The following is a 19,507-nucleotide window of genomic DNA, read 5'->3' on the forward strand; positions in this document are numbered from 1 at the left end:
CTTTTGGACTTTCCACAGCACGGGTTGTGGTTTGGATTTGGTTTTTGTTTGGGGGGGGGGGGGGGGGCGGTGGTGGTGAGCAGGGTGGTTTTTTGTTTGAAAGATTCTATTATCTGCAACTCTGCCTCAAGCAGAAAGGAATACCTCTGCTCCCTGTCCCATGCAAAAGGCTAAAGCAATCTCTGGCACACAAATCTGGGGTCCAGGCCAGGCCACTCTAGGAACTGTTGTTAACCGAGAAAAAAATCTTATCCTGCTTCATTCTCTGGAATTCATGAAGGTTGTTCTGTACTTTGTCGGCTACTACTTACCTTCCTCATGACTACACTGATTTCACCCTTGTTCAACCACTGTGCATATCTAGGTCAACCCTCATCCCAGCTTACTGCTGGCAGTGACTTCAGAAAACTGCTTGAGAAATGTACTACTTCCTTGGTTTAGTTATTTTTGCTGCAAAATTCATGCCCCTTCTGCAGCGATCGGAAATTTCTTCAGCATCTTCCGATATAAGCCATTCTCTTCCTTCCAAATGACTGAGGAAAAATGCAGTTCCTGATACAGAGTTCACATCAATGAGCTGACATCCCAGAGCCCCTGCTCACTGACAAGACAAACACAGGAACTCTTGTCCAGAACACATCCTGGTTTGTCAAAGAGATTCCCAATTTCCTGTAGAAAATAACGTGTCTCTTCTGTGATTCCTCCCCAGGCAAATAAAATACCCACAGTAAGACAGACTACCCCCTCTACATTCTCCAACACGATCCTGGCAGTTCCAGTACTTGGACATTTTTACTCACAGTTCTCATAGGTTAAATGATGCCACACTGACAGTCATGCCTATTCTGGAATGTTCTCATTAACAGCAAAATTGTTTCATTAGATGAATGTCCATCTCTGAAAACTTTTAGTTTTCATTGAAAAACAAACTTTTCACAAACGTTTCTTTACATCTTTAATTCTCTCACTGAGGCTGCTATCCCTCTTACTCTAAATGAGGATCTGAACCTGAGATAAGAGGGTTAACAGCGTAAGTCACTGTTCACCTGGATACAAATTCTATCTTCAGCTGAAATACCTTTCGTCTTTTCCAACATGCAGGTTCTAAAAGAGCTCACAAGGTCATCCTACCTACTGAATCAAACTGAGCAAAACCTGTATTCACAGTCCCAAAACGAGACAACAGTGTGAACCTGGAGCAAACAGTCCATTTCTCCATCTGTCTACAAAGGTGCATTTCTTACCTTTATCATAGCTGACGAAATCAGTAACAGAAATCCAAGCCCTGAGAACTACAATCTTTCTGGACCTATACAGGTGACACTAAAACTCCAGTGATTTCTACAGCACTGCTCTCCTAGAGCTACTTAGCCATGCCAACTTTTTTAGGGAAACAGCGCAGAAATTTTTTTGTCCGAACAGATTCCAAAAGCCACCATAAGGCATCCTAAAATCTGGTGGGCAACAATGCCTGGAGTTGTCCAAAACACAAGCATCTACTCAGACAATCCTTTGAACAGAAGGTTTCTTTTTCACCAATGGTAAAAGGTTAGCTGTCCATATCAGTATTCACTAGTCGACTTCATCTCTTTGAAGAACTCTTGGTTGAAAAGTATGGTGCACACTCCCTTATACGTATCCATACATATTTAGGTATGTCTGCTTCTTCATCCTAGCAACATCACTAGAACAAAAGCTTCTGAGAAATCCTGGTGTGCACGTACTGCAACATACAAAGCAGCAATACATTTTTTAATAGTTATTTTTCAGCAACTGGACCACCTTTCAAGAAACATTCAAGAAATCCACAAAAATCAATTTGGATCTTGCAGTAAAAAAATATAACAAAGTACAACAATGAAAACTTACCCGGGTCACTACTTCATTAAAGGGAGTGCATTTGCATGCTTAATCTTGCATCCTCTCTCATGGGAAGCAGCAGGATATGGCTGTACCACTAAATTTCAACTCAAATATACATTGAATACTTTCTTCTGGAGCACTCATACCATGAAGTAATTCTACATTTAACATTAACTGGAAGACTATGTACAACATGCATCTAGATCTCGAGGTCTCCCATATGAGTCTGATACAGATTTTATTACAAAAAAAAAATCATAGTTCAAAGTTGGGCAACACTAGCTACTGAGACCTCAAAACTAGGTATCTGTTGTTTCAGAATCATCTCAAATACACATACTAAGTCAAAGTGTTCTTGAAAGATTGCAAGGTCAGCTTTTCTATTTACAGTAGCATACCAAAGAGTGGCAAGTAACCCCACAGCACTGCAAACTTTTCTTTTGTTGAAGAGGTCAGCCCTTTCCTGCTACCCCCAGGAAAGGGCCAACACCATTGAAACGTAAGAGTTCAGTTTAGACAAAATCTCTTTGTAAATACATTCTCTGAATAGTTTCCTTATGGACATACAAACACGTACTTGACATAAAAACACTCAAACTTAGTAAAATTTAGTATTTTAAATGTTACCTTGCCAATCATTGTACTCAAGTCTCCATCACTCAACAAAGGATTCTGGGTATCCCCGACTCGAGATGGATCTTTTGTTGCTTTGTCATTGCTGAAAGTTCTCCACTCTGACCCTACGTCTATGACCCGGTCACCTGAGTTCACAGAAAGCAATAATCTACATTAGTGCAACATTTTGAAATATTTCATGAAACATCAAGTTACACATCTGAGATCTGCATTGTAAAAAGACAGTCCTTTGGCATTCCCAAACAGAACAGTAACTTGCAGGACAATGTACCAAAACGTTTGGGATTTACAAGTTAAGTTGAAGGCAATGAAAAAAAAAAAAAAAGCAACCAGAGCTGCACAGAAAACATAAACAACTAGAGAAATATATCCAAAACACAAAGAGTTACAGTTATCCTTAAAGAGTATCATGGGATCTTCAACACACAAAAGGAATCAAGACCTTGATTTCAAGCTGGAGGTCATGGTTGCCTACAGATGTTCTCAGCACTTACACAAATGAGTAAGTTATTGTAACTTAACAAGTTCTCTCACATTTGCCGTGTGTTCAAAGTGCACATGTGAATTATCTGTCATGCACAATCTCATTAAGCTGTAGTAAATCACTTCTGTGCACAAGCTCCAAGTCCTTGGTACTCTGAAATATGCCACCTTCTAACCCACCACGACAACATTTTGCAGCTCAATTATTGTTCTTGAAGGGAGGTCTGACCCTGCCCAACTCCACTTCATTTATGATGCTTGACAGTATCCACACACAATATATATATACACAACTATTTCTTCTTAAACTCAATTTACCCTGTTATACTAGGAAGAGTTTAAATATAGACTCAGAGTAAGCAAAAACAGCACTAAACCCATATTCTCTGAATGAAACAACTTTCCTTGCGGTCCTCTGTTCATCTCACATTCATCTAAACCTTTCCTACAGCAACTTTTCACATTGAGAAATAACTCTAACCAACATTCTGATGCAGGCAAAAGCCCTGCAGTAATCACAATGATACAATCTTAAAAAAAAAAAAAAAAAAATACACACACACACACAACACACCCCCACAAACAAACAAAAAAAAAAGAAAAAACCCACACCCTCCCTGCTGTTGGCAGTGTAGTTCATTCTATTTACAGGTCTGGTAAAAGCTGCATCTCAAAGGTGTTGCCTCCAGAGCAATACTACAGAATTTTTAAAAATGCATGTACAGAAAAGCACAAAACAAACACTTTTCTTAGTGTTTTGCAGTAAAGCAGATTACAGCTCTGTGTAGGATATCAGAAGAAACTTCAATATAATTGTCACTCTGCTTTGTTAAACCTGAGGAAAAATTCACTACCTTTATCAGTGTTTAAGTGTGTTGTGAAAGATCTGTCTGCGAATAAGTAGCACTGACTGCAAGAAAAATTTCCGGTATGGAAGTCTTAGTATGAAACCACAGAGGCTGATTTAACATGGTGAAAACATAAGCAGACAGACAAAAGCACTCTCCAAACAACAGTAATACAAGATATGAAGCTGGAGAAAATACATGAGCAATTGATAGAGTGGTGCAACTGCACAATTACTTGTGTGGGAGGGAATCTATTCTGAATGAGAAACTTTATTCTTGACATAAAATTATGCAAGGAATATGCTTGAAATTGAAAGCTGTGAATGAACCATAAGAAATCACCACAACCAAAAAGAACCAATTTCGGTTAGAGGTGTTCTCACCAATATTTGTCAGACATGCTCACAGCTATACTCCACCTCTATTTACTGCTCTAATGAAAACCAAAAGGGGGAGGAAAAAAAAAAAAAGAAATCATCAAAAACTAGAAGGTTAAGAATATAGCAGCCAAGAAGAAGCCACAGATCCACTCTTTCTGCTACAGAGGTCTCCCCCCCTTGCAAGCTTAAATTAGCAGAGAGCGTGCTCCTCTAGCTCCTGGACTCTGTAAATATTTGATTCAGTAATGCTCCTTCTATGGCCTAGCAGTAACTTTACTTTAAGACAACCCCCCAATACTGTTTACAGCATCTAAAAAAAGCAAAATGTACTTAAAATTCTGGCATGGTATAAATAGAACACTGAGTACAGGGCAATGATGTAATATTTTTTCCACACAAGTGGGAATGACCTAAATGACTCACTCAGGGATCTGCCTCTTGTGAGTTATGAACCATTCCTGCTCTAACAAAAAAGTGTTATAACACTGCCTGCTTTGGCAAACATTTTACAAACAGAGGATTGAGACTACTATTTCAGAGTGAGAAAAGATTAAGTAGAACAAATCACTGAATATAAAGCATTTGTGTAATTAAGATGCAGTATGCAAATACCTTTACTTTGCCAAGAAATCTGCTATTGCAGAAAAAAGTTTTTCTGTATACTCTCAGCGTCTTATTTAAAACACACAGAGGTCCTAGGAAGTGCGTTCCACCTTTCAAAAGGCTTCTACGAAAGTGTGGCACGAGCTAGAAATATTGACGAAAATTGAACGAATAGGCCAAAAGGTTTTCATAGATGGAAAATATATTCAGCTACAAGCAGCTAATTATCCCATTCTACACCAAAAAAAAAGTGTGGCATTTATTATTTTTAATTCTTCAGAACATAAAAAACACTTTGGAACTGTGATGTTAGTACAGATGCAATTAAACCCCACCCTAAGTGATCAAAACAAAACCTTAAAATACTAAAGTCAGTCTTACAAAAAGCAGTGTAGGGAATCAGCCTTGAAGACTGGTCCTGAGTTAACATTTCAAGTCCTAAACTGAATTTGCTGGTCATACACTACTGATTGGATTTCCTGAAGCACCTGGAAAATGGGTCAAACATCAGAGGAACAAAAGCTCCCAATAAGTACCTTATAAAATCCCCTCTGCTTTCTCACATCATTATAATATTGGTTTTGGCAACAGCATCGAGCTGTGATAAGTACAGGAGTGGCTGCATATTCCCTTCACTACTTCCTTTTGATGCAGTCCTTTTGAACAAAAATGAGCTTCACTAGATACGGTTACATTAGACACCCCTTTATTTAACTTTCATCAAACAAATGAGTTCATCGCCTCAGCTTCCTCCTCTGAAGTACATACAAAAAAACCACAGTTTACAAAACCAAATCTTTGTGGAACCCATCTCCAGACTGATATCCTGAAGCATCTTTCAGTTTTTCTCCATTGCCTCATTTCATTTTGTAAACCATTCTTCCAGTATTCAGTTACTCTTTAAAATACAGTCTAACAGACTAACACACAGGCTCTAGTGGAAATACACACTGCAAACTTCACTGACTCAGGTTACCCACCATCTGAAAAGCTCATTTAGTAAAATGCAGAACTGTTATTCACAACGGAAAACCTCAGACCAAGGTTACTTTTCTTCACAACTGCCAAATGCAAAGAGCATGCGCTAGAAATGCAAGAATAAACTCAGTTCAGCACAAAAAATTAATATGATTTTGAACTTTTTAAAATTAGCGTAAAATGTCTACACATCACAAATTATGTACGTTTACTCCCCCTCTAAAAACAGAAAGCGATTTCTCAAAGGCAAATATTTTCACTCAACAAGCCCTGAATTTGCAATTACGTATTTATAGAGAAATAATATCAGCTATTTTAATGTTGCACTCCACTTGCAATAACTCATAATACGTATGTATTTTATTCTCTTTTTGCATTTTGTATTATCTGTTATATGAAGACAATATAGCTGCAAATCGAAGATGTTTAATCAGAAGAATAGGATGAAATTCAAGCCTCAAGTAATGTTATCTTTCACATCCAGTTTTGAAACAGTTCTGAGAAGGTATGTGCTTAAGTCTTTTTGAGAGAAGCTCTAATGCTACCTGTACATTGCATCAGGTTCTACATATTATTAACTAATATTTTAATCTTAACGTAAACATGGTATTAAAGTTCATTTGCACTTTAAAGTACCAAAATACCTATTGTTTCTACAGAATATTTCATTCTTACAGTTAGTTAAGGAATCTGCTGCCATCTAGCGAGCACATATATTCTATTTTAATTAAAAGCATTTTACAATGCCAAATTTTTTAAAAAAAATATAGAATTACAATTAATTTCAGTCAGCTCCTTACTAACTAGAGTAATGAGGCGCTGAGACAAACTACAATGAAAAACGTAGGTAGCAGACTACAAGCTGAGGAGAATCGTGAAGACATGTAACTGCTCAGAGCCAGGCTGAACTGAGCCTTCTCTTTTCCAGGCTAACAGTCTCAGCTCTCAGCCTCTCCTCGTACAGAAGTTGCTCCAGTACCTAAATCACTTCTGCAACCTTCTGCTGGACTTGCTCCAGCAAGTCTCTATCTTTCTTGTACTGAGGAGCCCAGAGTTAGACACAGCACTCCAGATATCTACTCCTCCACATTCCATTTATTAGTTTACACACTGGCCCATACAGCAGTACTCAACTTTATAGCCTCCAAAACAAACTTTTTTTTTCTCTCCCCAGTTTTCAGCTTTAGAACATCTATGTAAGACCAGATGTATTAAATGTTACCAAAGAATAAACTCTTGGAAAAAAAACCTCCACAATTTTACAGTCACAGCTTTTTCTACAAAATTTCCAGCCTTTTGTAAGATAACTTTTTGCAAAGAATATTGCTATCTGGTTTTCAATAAACTGTAAACACCACAACTGCATCATCACCAACAACAACACCAGCCTATTCACAAGACTTTGACTAGTTTCCAGACATCAACAGCATCATACCAGTACCTATAGGCAGCTATGGATTGAAAGGGACAGTAAAGCACTGCAGGCAAATGACTGTTACAAGAACAAAGGCTTAGCAGCTCCTGCATATGAAGCAAATGAGAATAGAAATGTTAATCTGGTAGACAAATCTGGTCAGTTGAAGTCACACCTCTCCAGGACTTGTGGCCTTTAAAAGACAAACAGCTCAAGCACTTGTGAAGTGTGCTCCAAACTACACTATCTCAATGAAAAAATGTTGTGCCTGATCACACTGTATCACAAGAATAAGAGGCTTTAGACTCTTCTTCCATCAGTGGAGTTCAGATCATTTCTAGCCCTTATTTGCCCTAAATCACTTTGCCAATCTGATAAGGAAACAAGTAAAAAAAAAAAAAAAAATCCCTAAATAGGATGATTCAAAACATTACTGTTATTTCACTAGATAAATCTAGTATTTCAACTACTGGAAGCATTCTTCATAGTGGCTCTCAAACACCTTTGGTTCCCAGCCTAGAACCCACTAACTAGAAAGAACAGTGCTTATTACAAAGCCTGACAAAATATGTCAGAGCTTCTGACATCAGAAGTCTAAGTTTCCACTACTACAAGCATTATTGCCGAAACAGCTAGAACCATCACCCTTGTCTTTAAAGCTGAAATGGGTTAGACTTAAAACACAGACTACTTGAAACGCTGACTGAAAAAGGCTAGCAAATGGCTTTCTTCGTATTACAAATTCCCTATGTAAATCAAGCATTCATGAATGCTTATGCAAAAGTCAACTGTTCAGAATTTCTTTAAGTATCAGCATCCTTTATAATTAGCTTTTCTGTGGATGCAGAGAATTTTATTTGCAAGGACTAACTTTTGTCAGACACTTTTTAGTGATCTGGACACCACGTGCAGAAGCAGTAACCAGATATAAGGTGCTAATTCACATCCATATCTAAAGATTTTTGCCTACTTAAGTAATACTTTAAATTAAGTTTTCACAATTTAGTTTTCAATGTTGATAATACTCACAGAAAGAAGTAACCATGAACATACACCCAAATATGAAAAGATTTTTCACCATTTGGAGGTATAAAGATACTAGAATAGACGTAACTGCATAACTGCCCTCTACTGGATCCAAGTCAGAAGTACTTAAGCACCTCCTCCACTTACAGGATACTACCAACAGCTGAAGAAAGGTTTCTTTGCTTTTCAGAAAACAAGCATCTATGCATAGACACAATCAATCGTATCCCTAATGACAGACATCCTCAGTAATGGACTGGCCAGCAGAGGGGCAATCGTGAAACCTCTTCCTACTCATTTGTTATATTGTAGAGAAAAAAATACCTGCAGTATAGTTACACCTTACCTATTTTTCATAGGCTATACCTGAACTTAAGATGCACCATTTAGATCTCAAACATTTCAGGAGCATTAGCCAACCGAATATTCTGACAGAATTTTATAACAGCCTTACTGCTGACCACAAGCTACTGAACACTTTTCCCCAAAATTCTTTAACTGAACACTCAGGTGTGGTGTGTTGACTCTGGCTGGATGCCAGGTGCCCACCAAAGCCTCCAACACTCCCCTTCCTCAGCTGGACAGGGGAGAAAAAAAATATAATAAAAGGCTTGTGGGTCAAGATGAGGACAGTTTAATGAAAACAGAAGCAAAGGCCACACGTGGAAAAAAAGCAAAAGGAAAACAAAAAACTATTTTATTCTCTACTTCCCATCAGCAGTGATGTCCAGCCACCCCTCAAGAAGCAGGGCCCCAGCACATGTAGCGGTTGCTCCAGAGGACAAACACCATAAAATCACAAATGCCCCCCCACCTCCTCCTTCCTCCTAGCTTTTATTGCTAAGCGGATGTCATATGGTATGGAATATCCCTTCGGTCAGTCTGGGTCAGCTGTCCTGGCTATGTCCCCTCCCAAGAGACAGCCTTGATGCTGCACGAGCACCCCTCAGCAGCAGCCAAAACACTGGTGGTGTTATCAACACCCTTCCAGCTATCAATACAAAGCACAGCACTATGAGGGCTGCCATGAGGAAAATTAACTTCATCTCAGCCAGACCCAATACATCAGGTACGTACAGAAAATGGAATAAACATCTGAATATAGGTCATAATCTGATTCAAAGCTTTAACAAGTTGATACGTGTCAGGCAGAGCTAATCAGTTAGAGAAAATCACTTACTAAATGCTAAAAATAAACTCCTCATTGCTCCAGCTCCTGCACACTAACACAACATTTAATGAAATTACACAGAAATTTAAGGAAAGTCTTAGATCAGAAAGGTATTCCTACCTAGCTGAGATGCTACACAGCTGTACATGCCACTAGACTCGTTCTTATCCCCCTCTGAAATTCAGCTCACCGCCTCGCTACATCAAGAAAATTCAGTGCTTTGTATTCCACTTCAATTCTGCTTTCTTCAGCCCCTTCTGGCATATCAGCTGACTTCCAGCCTTTTTTTACTGCCTAAAAGGTAGTAAGCAAAATATTTACCTGTCAAGAAAGAGGATTTACTAGCCTTGTGTTCTTGAACAAAATGCTTCTCCCCCCACCAAGTCTGTCTGAAGAATGAGGCATGGTGCATGGTCAATGTTTTAAACGAACACAGAACTGACTACTTGTCCAAACCTTAAGAACTCTGCTCATGAATTCTCAAGCCAGCACATGAACACTTACCATACCATATATCCTAGAATGATTTGAGAAAAGTATGTATAATAAAACACAAGACTTATGACAGCAGACAAACTTGAACATAGACTTGTAAAGTTTCAGATGCATGTCAATCCAGATTAATACCAGAATTCCATGGAACATTGCAATTTAGGTCTCTGCCTGTCATGCAAAAGGCAATTAGCAAGAGGAAAAGTTAACAAGTTGGAAACAGTTGCCATGAAAAGATGGAACACAAGCTAACGCAGGAAAGCTAACAGTGAAAAAGCAGATGAGAGTTTTTAGTAGACTGCAGCTCTATTTTGACGCAATAATAAAACAGCCACCAGCTTCAGTCATACTGACATTACAAGACTATTGTTTTAATACTGCACAGCAAAACAGCACAGCTTCTAAATAGAACAAGTGAAAAATGCTGTGCAAAGAAAAAGCAGGATACTGGATTTAACTTAAAATTTCGATCTTATTGAGACACTAAGAACAAAACCTACGTGTACAAAACAACTTTGATTAAAAAGCTTTCTCGAAATTCCCTTTAAAAAGCAGTACTTCCAATATACAGCTCTGCCTAAGGCATGGAATTCAACTGTTAAAGAGATCAGCTCCTCATTCTCCTAGCCTCCTGCTCCCCCCGAACTTTTCCATTGCTTCACTCTTTCAGCAACAGACCTGATAAATGCAACCTCAGTCATAATACTAGTAATACTGATTTCATCTCATATTCCCAGAAGATAAATTACAAAACCTGAAAATTACCTATGCACCAGCTGTTTTATCCCATGGCACAGTTTTACATTTAACAAACTCACACTTCTTCCACAAACGTGAAGCTTTAGTACTTTGCCATAGCAAGCAAGGAAAACATCAAGTGGAAATACAGTTAGTTTAGCCAAAGACTCTTTGCTCTGATTTCAGCAAAATTGTACTAAATAAATAAATAAATGAAGTCACATCACTATGTACTTTACAGCAGTAAAATAAATGCACGAACGCAGCATTTACCATTTTGCTCCATGTGCACCAGCAGTGCTCTGCAGACACCAAAATCACAGTATTTTTAAATAAACCTGCAACACTTCTTTGGCTACAGAGTATATTGAGTCTTTTGGGTTTTTTAACTGTTCTAATTGATCCCCTTCAGCAATGAAGATCTCACTAACTTTCAGCCCACCTCAAAACATATTCTCAGCGGGCCCTGTTCACATCAGCTCCACATCATGACCTATGTAAGCCTTGAAACATAAATCCACAACTCTTCTATGAAAGAACAGGAAATGAAATCACTGCTCTCTTAAGGGGAACACGTATCACGGAATCTGCAACAAATACATAAAAGTTTTCTCATTTGGAAACAAAATTTTGTCTTCACTCCTTTAAAACATCCCTACTTCACATGCATCTCCAGAAAACAGGCATCAGGAATTGAATCTGTTTTTCTCCTCCTCTAAATTTCTTATCAGACCAGAAGAGAAAATGTTGAATGTTCATGCTTCTGTTTGGTCATGCACTCTTCAATTATTTATCTTCATCTGATTTAATTGGTTTTCCAAACTAGTTGCTAAATACCCTAGCAAATGAATTGGACATATGCAGGTAAACTAAATTGCTGAAGAAAGGCAAGACAGAATGAGAACAATCAGCACAACCAAAGTAAATGTTAAAGCCTTTTAGTGAGAAATCCATAGAAAGGCCTACTTAAAAAACACTGCATGCTTAAAGAAAAAACACTTTTTACCCTACCAGTAATGTTGGCTGTAAAGAAGACTAAGATGACTTTAAACACATTTTAAAAATTCAACTCAGCAAACGTTTGTATTAATATTCTAATGATTCTGCTTATCAAAAACGCTAACAACTTGAACTAAAGAAATCTCCAACGCTATTCAGAAGAGACCAGAAAGTAAACCATTAAAGCAAGAATACTTTGTGAATAGGTAACAGAAGGTACATGAAGTGAGATTTCTGATAAACTCCCAAGTTCCTAAAAATGAAACGTACCAAGCAAAACCCTTCCTTCTTCTAAAGCCAGAATTATCTTAGAAGTTACGAACTGATCAAGATGGGCTTTTCTAAAATTTGGTTCAACTTCTGTGGCAGCCACACGAAGAGCTGAACATGAACCAAACTATTTTTAAGCAATAACTTAGAAGCCTATCACCATATCGCAACAGGAAATACTGCTGTAGACATTTGCATTTTTAACATGCAAATTTATTACAATTCATTTACCTTTATCAGGATTTATGCAATTTAAACCAGTCCTTCTTTTACCAAAGCAAATAACAATCCTCCCCCTAACCTTTTAAATGGTTCCATAATTTTAAAGGAAACTGATCATCAAGTTTTACATATTTCAACATTTACTTTAATAAGCTATATGGAAGTTTGCTTTTTGCATAAACAAAAGACACATATTTTAGTCACCTGGCTAAATTAGTACTACTTTTGCTGCAACTTATTAAACCTTTAGCTTTATGCTAACATCTGTACAAAAATTTTTAATTCAGTGCAAGACAAGAGCCAAAACAAAATCAGCACAGTCTAGGAGAGAGGGCTATAAAACCATCTGAAATATTTAGCACCACTGAATGAATCACCTGAACATGCACCCCCAAAACAGAGAACTTTCTTTTGGTCATGGCACGTCTAAAAAAATTTAACAGAAATAAACAAGGTTTAAAGAATAATCGTAACATGAGCATGAAGTTTCCCATGCAAAAGCAATACAGATAACAAGACGCACAATAAGATGCTGATCCTAGAAAAGACACATAAAAATGAATGTGGCATGTTCTATGGCAACATGATTCTCTCTCTCTCTCTCATTCAAAGAAAGACAATGCCTAAAAGGCCTTTCATTTTAAATATTCCATTATACTTAGAAATACAGTTTAGCCTGTGAAAGTTGCTGCCACATGAACCAAGCAAAAGAGCTCAGCAAAATTCCAGAGGAAAAACTGGATATTTACTTTGGATAGTATTAAAACCCTTAGGAGAAGTAATTTACAAAAACAGGTGCTGGCAAGGATATAAAGAGAAATCCTTCAGGGCAGAAGATAACCTCTAACTAATGGGAAACTGAGATTTTTTTTTTTTTGTAAGTTATTTGACAAAGACCTTTTATTACATTTCTAATACTTTCCTGACTGAAACAACAGTCATGATTAAAGACAGAATACTGGACTAGACAGCACAATATTCTAATTCAATACTACAACATATTTTAAATTTTCAGTCTTTAAAGAGAGTTTGATTCTTTTCATAATGCAAGAAGTTACCAGAAGACAGACTATTCAAAACAGTAAGCTTTTAGCAAACAGAATATCATAAAAGAAAATGTTTAGTCATCAAGAAGCCTTTTAATACTCAAATTATCATATACCAGTTTTGTGGGAAAACAAACCTACACACACAATTTAAGTTATATGGTAATTCATAAAAATATGAATAGCTACTTACCTACTACTAGCCCACACTCAGAACAAATCATATCACCAGCTCTGTAATCCTCTACTAAAATGGAATCTGGATGATTTGGGCAGGTCACTCTTGGAAGTACATCCAAACTAGGAAAAAAAATTAGAAGTATTAATTACTTTTAATGAAGCAGGCTACATATCCAAAAGTATAAGAGTTTCTTGCTGAAAAGAATACTTAATAATACAGAATTTACAGTGATTTAAATGACAGAATATTAACATAAACACCTGAACTTCACCTTATATTTAAATGCTGTAACACTACATTTGACAATCAAGACCTCAGGTCATCTTAAATTCCAAATTTTTGGTGATGTACCTTGTACCAAAAATACTTCAAATTAAAACATCAAAAGTCTAAATAACAGACTTGATTAAGTGTAGTCTAACTCGCAGTCTATCACTAAATGAAGTTCCCCAAGAAGTTAGTGGTGATTGCTTCATTCCAAATGAGCATTCTCACTCATTCCAATCAGATCAATAGTACTTACCAGCTCCTTAATTCAGGAAGTAGGGCACACACAACATATATTTTTAGGAAATAGCTGATTCTACCACTGTTTTATTATTTTCAAGTATTTAAAGAAAAAGTCCCATTTTAAATTAAGCAACTCATTAATTGTCAGATCTTAACAAAAAACCAATGAGCTCATAAAGGAGATTATGTGACAACCACTTCTGATAACAGACATCCGTCTCTTTTACACACATGCATCTTCAAGAGTTACAGCAGATATAAAAAACTTCCTATAAAGCATTAGCACGATCTAACACAACAGCTTTTAGTTACTGACTAGAGTAATAACCAATTGCTTCTAACCAAACCTTTTAAAAGTGAATACGTCATTCAAGCTACTAGCGACTGTTTAGTAATTCTGGTAAAACCAATCATTTCAAAATTGGAATAATAATTATTTACAATTGAGGTCCATATATTCAACAAAGCCATTTTGCGCAAACTAAAAAGCAGAGGGTATGGAAGTTGATCACAAAAAAATTTGTCATGAGTACCCACCGACCTCAATCTGATTGTGCCAAAAAAGAACTTCTAGTCCTTTCAATTGTCGAAAATATCCCATTAGAAGTTAAATTAATCAGAGTTCCTTTCCCACTAATCCATTATTTTAGCCTAACCTATACATTCCATCTTAATTTTTACTTTTTAGATATTTCTGATGAGTCAAAAGTACAAAAAAAACCCTAAACATTTTAATCTAGTAACTGTTCAGAAAAATACCTAAAACTTGAAACCAAAACTCAAAATCAACATCACTATTAATATCAAAAGCCTCCAGAAAGAACATGTACACACAAGATCTTCAAATGTAAATTATGTTCAAAATACTACATAAAAGCTCTTTAAACAACTTTCATTCTCACTGTTCCCAGCCAGTAGTTTCAGATGACAGGACAAAACTGTTGACAAAGCATGTGTAATCATCTGACATTTGGCATTACGCAAAAGGCTAGCGACACGCTAAGCAAAAGAAAAAAATAAAATCCAGAAGCCCGAAAGAATACTAACAACAGAGGGTTTTTTTCAGACTTTACCTTCACAAAACACTGTAAAAATTAGTCTTCCTATCCCAATTTTAACTCGTTCATCTAGACGTATATACTGTACTCTTTGTAGCATACAGGTTCAATATACTAGAGTCAACTATACTGAAGGAAAACGCATGGAAGGTGTGTACAGGTCCATCTCAGCAGATAGCTCCCGAGTTCCAATAAGACTACTAGGAAGCACTCCCCAGATCCCAGGACAGGTTTAGCAGGAGTAATAGAGTCAATCCACAGTCCACTCCATGGGCCAGGAATGAAGATTCCTGACTTGGAAAAAAAAAAATAGCAAACAACTTCGATACATCTTCAGGGGAAAAAAGACTAACTCGGAGCCCGAGAGCCGTCTGGCCCCTGACTAGTGCCGGTAGGGATTTAGGGTGGGAGCCTAAAAGCTGTTTTCAGGACCCGATAACCTGGAGCCAAGCCAGGGAGCAGCCACCTCGGCCCAGAGGCGGTGCTGAGGGCGAGCCGCGGCCGCCCGCCCGCCGCCCGGGGCTCCGCTGCCCACCCGCGGGACACGGAGGAAGGCCCCCGGTACCCGTCCGACGGCCTTACGGGGCGCAGCGCCCCGGACGGAGAGCAGCCCTCCCTCCGGTAGAGCCGCGCTCAGCGGCACCAAGATAAGGCGCTGCCGAGGGAAGAGCTCGGCCCTGCAGGAAAAGGGGCTCGGTCACAAGCACCGACAATACCCAGCTCACGTTAACGAGGGGTCACGAATCGCCACGAAATCCCCTAAAACGCTCCCTTTCTCTCGGAGCGGTACCGGTTAATACCGACGCGAGCTGCGGCCAGCTCAGCCGCCCCGGCACTCCTGACCTCCGGCCGCCCCTCAGAGGCCGCTCTGCCCGGGGCCCGCCCGGCCCACCCCACACGGGAGAAGCCCAGGGAGGCCCAGCCCCGCCGCGGCCCTCCCCGGCCTCCTGCCACCCCGGGAGCCGCGCATAGGGCGGCCTTGAGGCGTGGGAAACCGGAGAGGGGCCAGGAGCACCGCGAACCGAGAGAGCCGAGCCGGGGACCCCGGGGCCGGGCAAGGGCGGCGCTGGCCACCGGTTCCTCGCCGGGTGGCAGCGAGGGGCAACGCGGCCATTTTCTCTCCTGTGCCGCGGACAGGGAGAGATGGCGGAGCCCCTCCCGCCTCCTCCCCCGCGCCCTCCTCCGCGCGGGCCCCTCCGAGCTCCCAGGCCAGCCTCCCGTACCGGCTTGTAGACGCCATCTTGCCTCCTTCCCGCCGCCGCGCCTGTCTGAAGTCCGGCAGCTCCGCAACCGCCCCCCTTATGTACCGGCAGCGCTGGGCGGGGCCCGCCCGCCGCTCGCTACGGGCCGCGCGAAGGGACAAACGGCCGCGGAGCCGGAGGCGGGCAGGCCCCGCCTTTTCCCTCACGGCCTGCGCGCCGGCACGGCTGTTGGTACAGCACAGCCTGGCGCTTCTGCAGCAGCCGGGGCCGGGCCCCGTCTGCAGGCGAAGGCGCAGGGCTCCCCGGCCCGCTTCTGGGCAGGGCTTGGCCACCCGAGGGAATGGCGAGGGCAGGGGCGAGCAGGGAGGCAGCCCGCGGCCTGGGCCCCCTGGCACGGGACCAAAATCTTGTTCTAATAAATCAAAACGGTGCTGGGCATTGAGTTCCGCCTTACTGGCATCATCTGCTACAGCTGTTCTGGTTTGCCACCCAGCTGATTTGACCATGAGAAGAACCTGGCCCTTCTGCAGGACCCGCAGGTGTCGAGCAGCCTGGCTGTGGCTCATGGAAGCCCTTGCAAACGGGCCGTGCACAGACACTGATCAGCCTGACTCAAGCAGACAAACACACACGCACACACACACACACGCGCCCGCTGGTTTGCGCGGGTTTGCCATGTTACCCTACGCGCTCCCGCATGATGGGATCAGCTCCCCTCCTGTCTCTCCCCCTCGCACCCGCTCTGGCAGTAAACGTCAGGCCAAGGAGAAGGAGAAACCCACAAGAACTGTTGCAAAGCCAAAGCCCTCCAGCACTGGACTCCAGTCCAGACTCTTAACCCTCCAAGACATGATCCGTATGCAAAATTAGTCTGTGTATTGAGGTTTTCAAGCACAGGCTGTAAAACAGTGGAAAAACCCCTATTCCTTTCGTCTGCACCTCTCCTCACTGATGAAGAGAGAGATGAATAGGACAGGAGGGTCTACAGATTTTGGAAAGTGTCATTACTTCAGCGCTTTAAAGTGATCAGCATTGAAGTCTCTGAACAGTTGTAAATTGGCTATCTATTAGTCAGATACAAAGGACTGTTCATACCACTTAATATTCTTGTTATATAGTGGAGACACAGTCTTTTTCAATTTGCTAGCTCAAAGAAGGAAATTCAGCAGGGTTGAAAAGTTCTCGACTACTGAGTCAAATTCATTATCACACAACTTCTAAACACTTTTCTGCTGACTGAAATGCTGTGTGCTGGTTGAAAACAAGCTAGGTTGAACTTGCCAACACATTCCTTAGATCTAAAAAAAATATATACCTTTTGGAATAAAAGGAAGCTGAACTGTTAGAAGATACAGATGCTAAGATATAAATGTAAAGCTGCTCTTTTTCCATTTCCAATGACCTTTTTCACAAATGCTCAATAAACTCAAAAGATTAAATAGTAATTAAAAAAAAAATCACTGTAACTGTCAATGTGAATACAGCATGCAATATTAAGTTACCCCATAACCTCTGAAATGTGTATGTAGCAGCATCTGCCTCATCAGCACTGTCAGTCCCATCAAGCTTTCCAGGTTTGTCCTGGCTTCTCATATAATCCGTTCCATGAAAAAGATCATCTGCTGGCAATCACTGTCAACAGTGGGTCCCTCCTGACCCTATTCTCATTAATTAGAATTGAAAGAGTTTAATTTCCACCACAGAAAGACAATCATTTTCAGAAATGTTGCAAAAAATATGATAGATCATATCTCAGCATTTCTTTATTCCCTGTCTGCAGCAATTTTTCAAGCGCTTTGTCCACAAGCAGCACAAAAAAAGTGGTTGATGTGGCAGATGGGAATACCACTGTTACCAGTCTCTGTCAACAACAGATCATTTTAATAACTTACGGAAAGTTCATCTTGATGTCCCCAGCTGTATCTGGTTTTCTCCATCACTGTAGTTACAACAATAATCCTATTTTAAAACTTACTTAATTAGTCCTTCTGGAGTTTCTTAAAATTTCACCCAAAGTATCTCATGCTAGCTACTGTCAGTAATAAAAAAATGTGTAATTAAATTGCAATTCTTACATTGCTAATATTACCAGCATCATTTCAACAATAATGCGATGGGATATTCAGATGCCTTTGCAAACACAATGAACAGTACATTAATGAAAACAAGTCACTGGTTCTTACTTGTATATCTAAAGGTCCTTTGTAATGGTTTGTTGATTTAGCCAATGGTCATTTTGTTAAAATAGCAGATGTCAGTCAAATGCCTCAAAGGAGCAAATGAAGGAAACAATAAATAGCCATAGCAGCTGAATTATGCTTGCTGTGTTAATTCATCTCTGTGCTGCATCTTATGTGTTCAGACATTTGGTGAAACAAAAAGATTACCACATTACAGCACCTGGACAAAATAGGAAAAAAAAAAAAATTAAATTACTCCAGTCTAACACATTGGGTCCTGTAACCTGAGGGTCATGGTTTAACCCCAGCTGGCAACTAAGCACCACACAGCCGCTCACTCGCTCCCCCCTCCCTGGTGGGATGGGGGGAGAATTGAGAAGGGTAAAAGCAAGAAACTTGTGGGTTGAGATAAAAACAGTTTAATAATAAAAAAGAAATAATAATAATTTTTAAAATTGTAAGGAAAAGAGAAAAAAAAAATCGGAGAGGAAAATAAAACCCAAGAAAAACAACTGATGCAAATGAAAACAATTGCTCACCACTGACTGACGGATGCCCAGCCAGTCCCAGAGCAGCACCCGCCCCCCCCCCCCCAGTTTTATTGCCGATCACGAAATCCTATGGCATGGAATATCCTTTTGATCAGTTGGGGTCAGCTGTCCCAGCTGTGTCCCCTCCCAACTTTTTGTGCACCCCCACCTGCTCGCTGGTGGGGTGGGCTGAGAAGCAGAAAAGGCCTTGGCTCTGTGTAAGCACTGCTCAGCAATAACTAAAACATCCCCTGGAAACACAACATTTGTGTTTCCAGCACAAATCCAAAACACAGCCCCATACAAGCGACTATGAAGAAAACGAACCCTGTCCCAGCCAAAACCAGTACACACAAGTGAGGCTCTGCACCTATACACAATTCAGAGCTATCTTTAAACATTGGCCACCTGTGTGTCCCAACTCAAATTCGGTGCTTTAGCAGGTGAGTTATTAGCATACTAGTGAGACAGTTGAAACAGTCAAACATAACAATGGAAAAATTATTTTGCTATAGTTTTCTTAATTTCCTCTTCAGCTCTGCATATCATTTTTCTTTTGTGCATATTCTAGACTGATTTTACACAGGGTGTCCCATTTGCCAGTGAGAGCAATATAAGTGTGTTACATCAAGTCTTTTGGAAGCAGTGAGGTGCCTTTTTTTTGTTGTTTAACAGAG

The 19,507-nt window shown here is 40.1% G+C and overlaps 1 protein-coding gene across 2 annotated transcripts in view; it reads right to left on the bottom strand.

Annotated features, from left to right (window-relative positions):
• The window catches only part of GTF2B (general transcription factor IIB), a 29,591-nt gene extending 13,309 nt beyond the window's left edge, over nt 1-16,282 (bottom strand). The window contains exons 1-3 of one of the 2 annotated variants that reach the window (XM_087734259.1): nt 16,142-16,282; nt 13,363-13,469; nt 2,491-2,624 (exon numbers count right to left, since the gene is read on the bottom strand). In XM_087734259.1, coding sequence (XP_087590385.1) covers nt 2,491-2,624; nt 13,363-13,469; nt 16,142-16,158 — 258 coding nt within the window. In that variant the 5' untranslated portion in view covers nt 16,159-16,282. Of the gene's footprint in view, nt 1-2,490; nt 2,625-9,522; nt 9,686-13,362; nt 13,470-16,141 lie in introns of those variants that run through there. The other variant, XM_087734260.1, reaches the window with a different exon arrangement.
• Between the last annotated feature and the right edge of the window lie 3,225 nt (nt 16,283-19,507).

Source organism: Nipponia nippon, unplaced genomic scaffold, assembly GCF_047370975.1.
Source record: "Nipponia nippon isolate SJK-2023a ecotype South Korea unplaced genomic scaffold, ASM4737097v1 scaffold_5, whole genome shotgun sequence".
NCBI classification, from domain to species: domain Eukaryota; kingdom Metazoa; phylum Chordata; class Aves; order Pelecaniformes; family Threskiornithidae; genus Nipponia; species Nipponia nippon.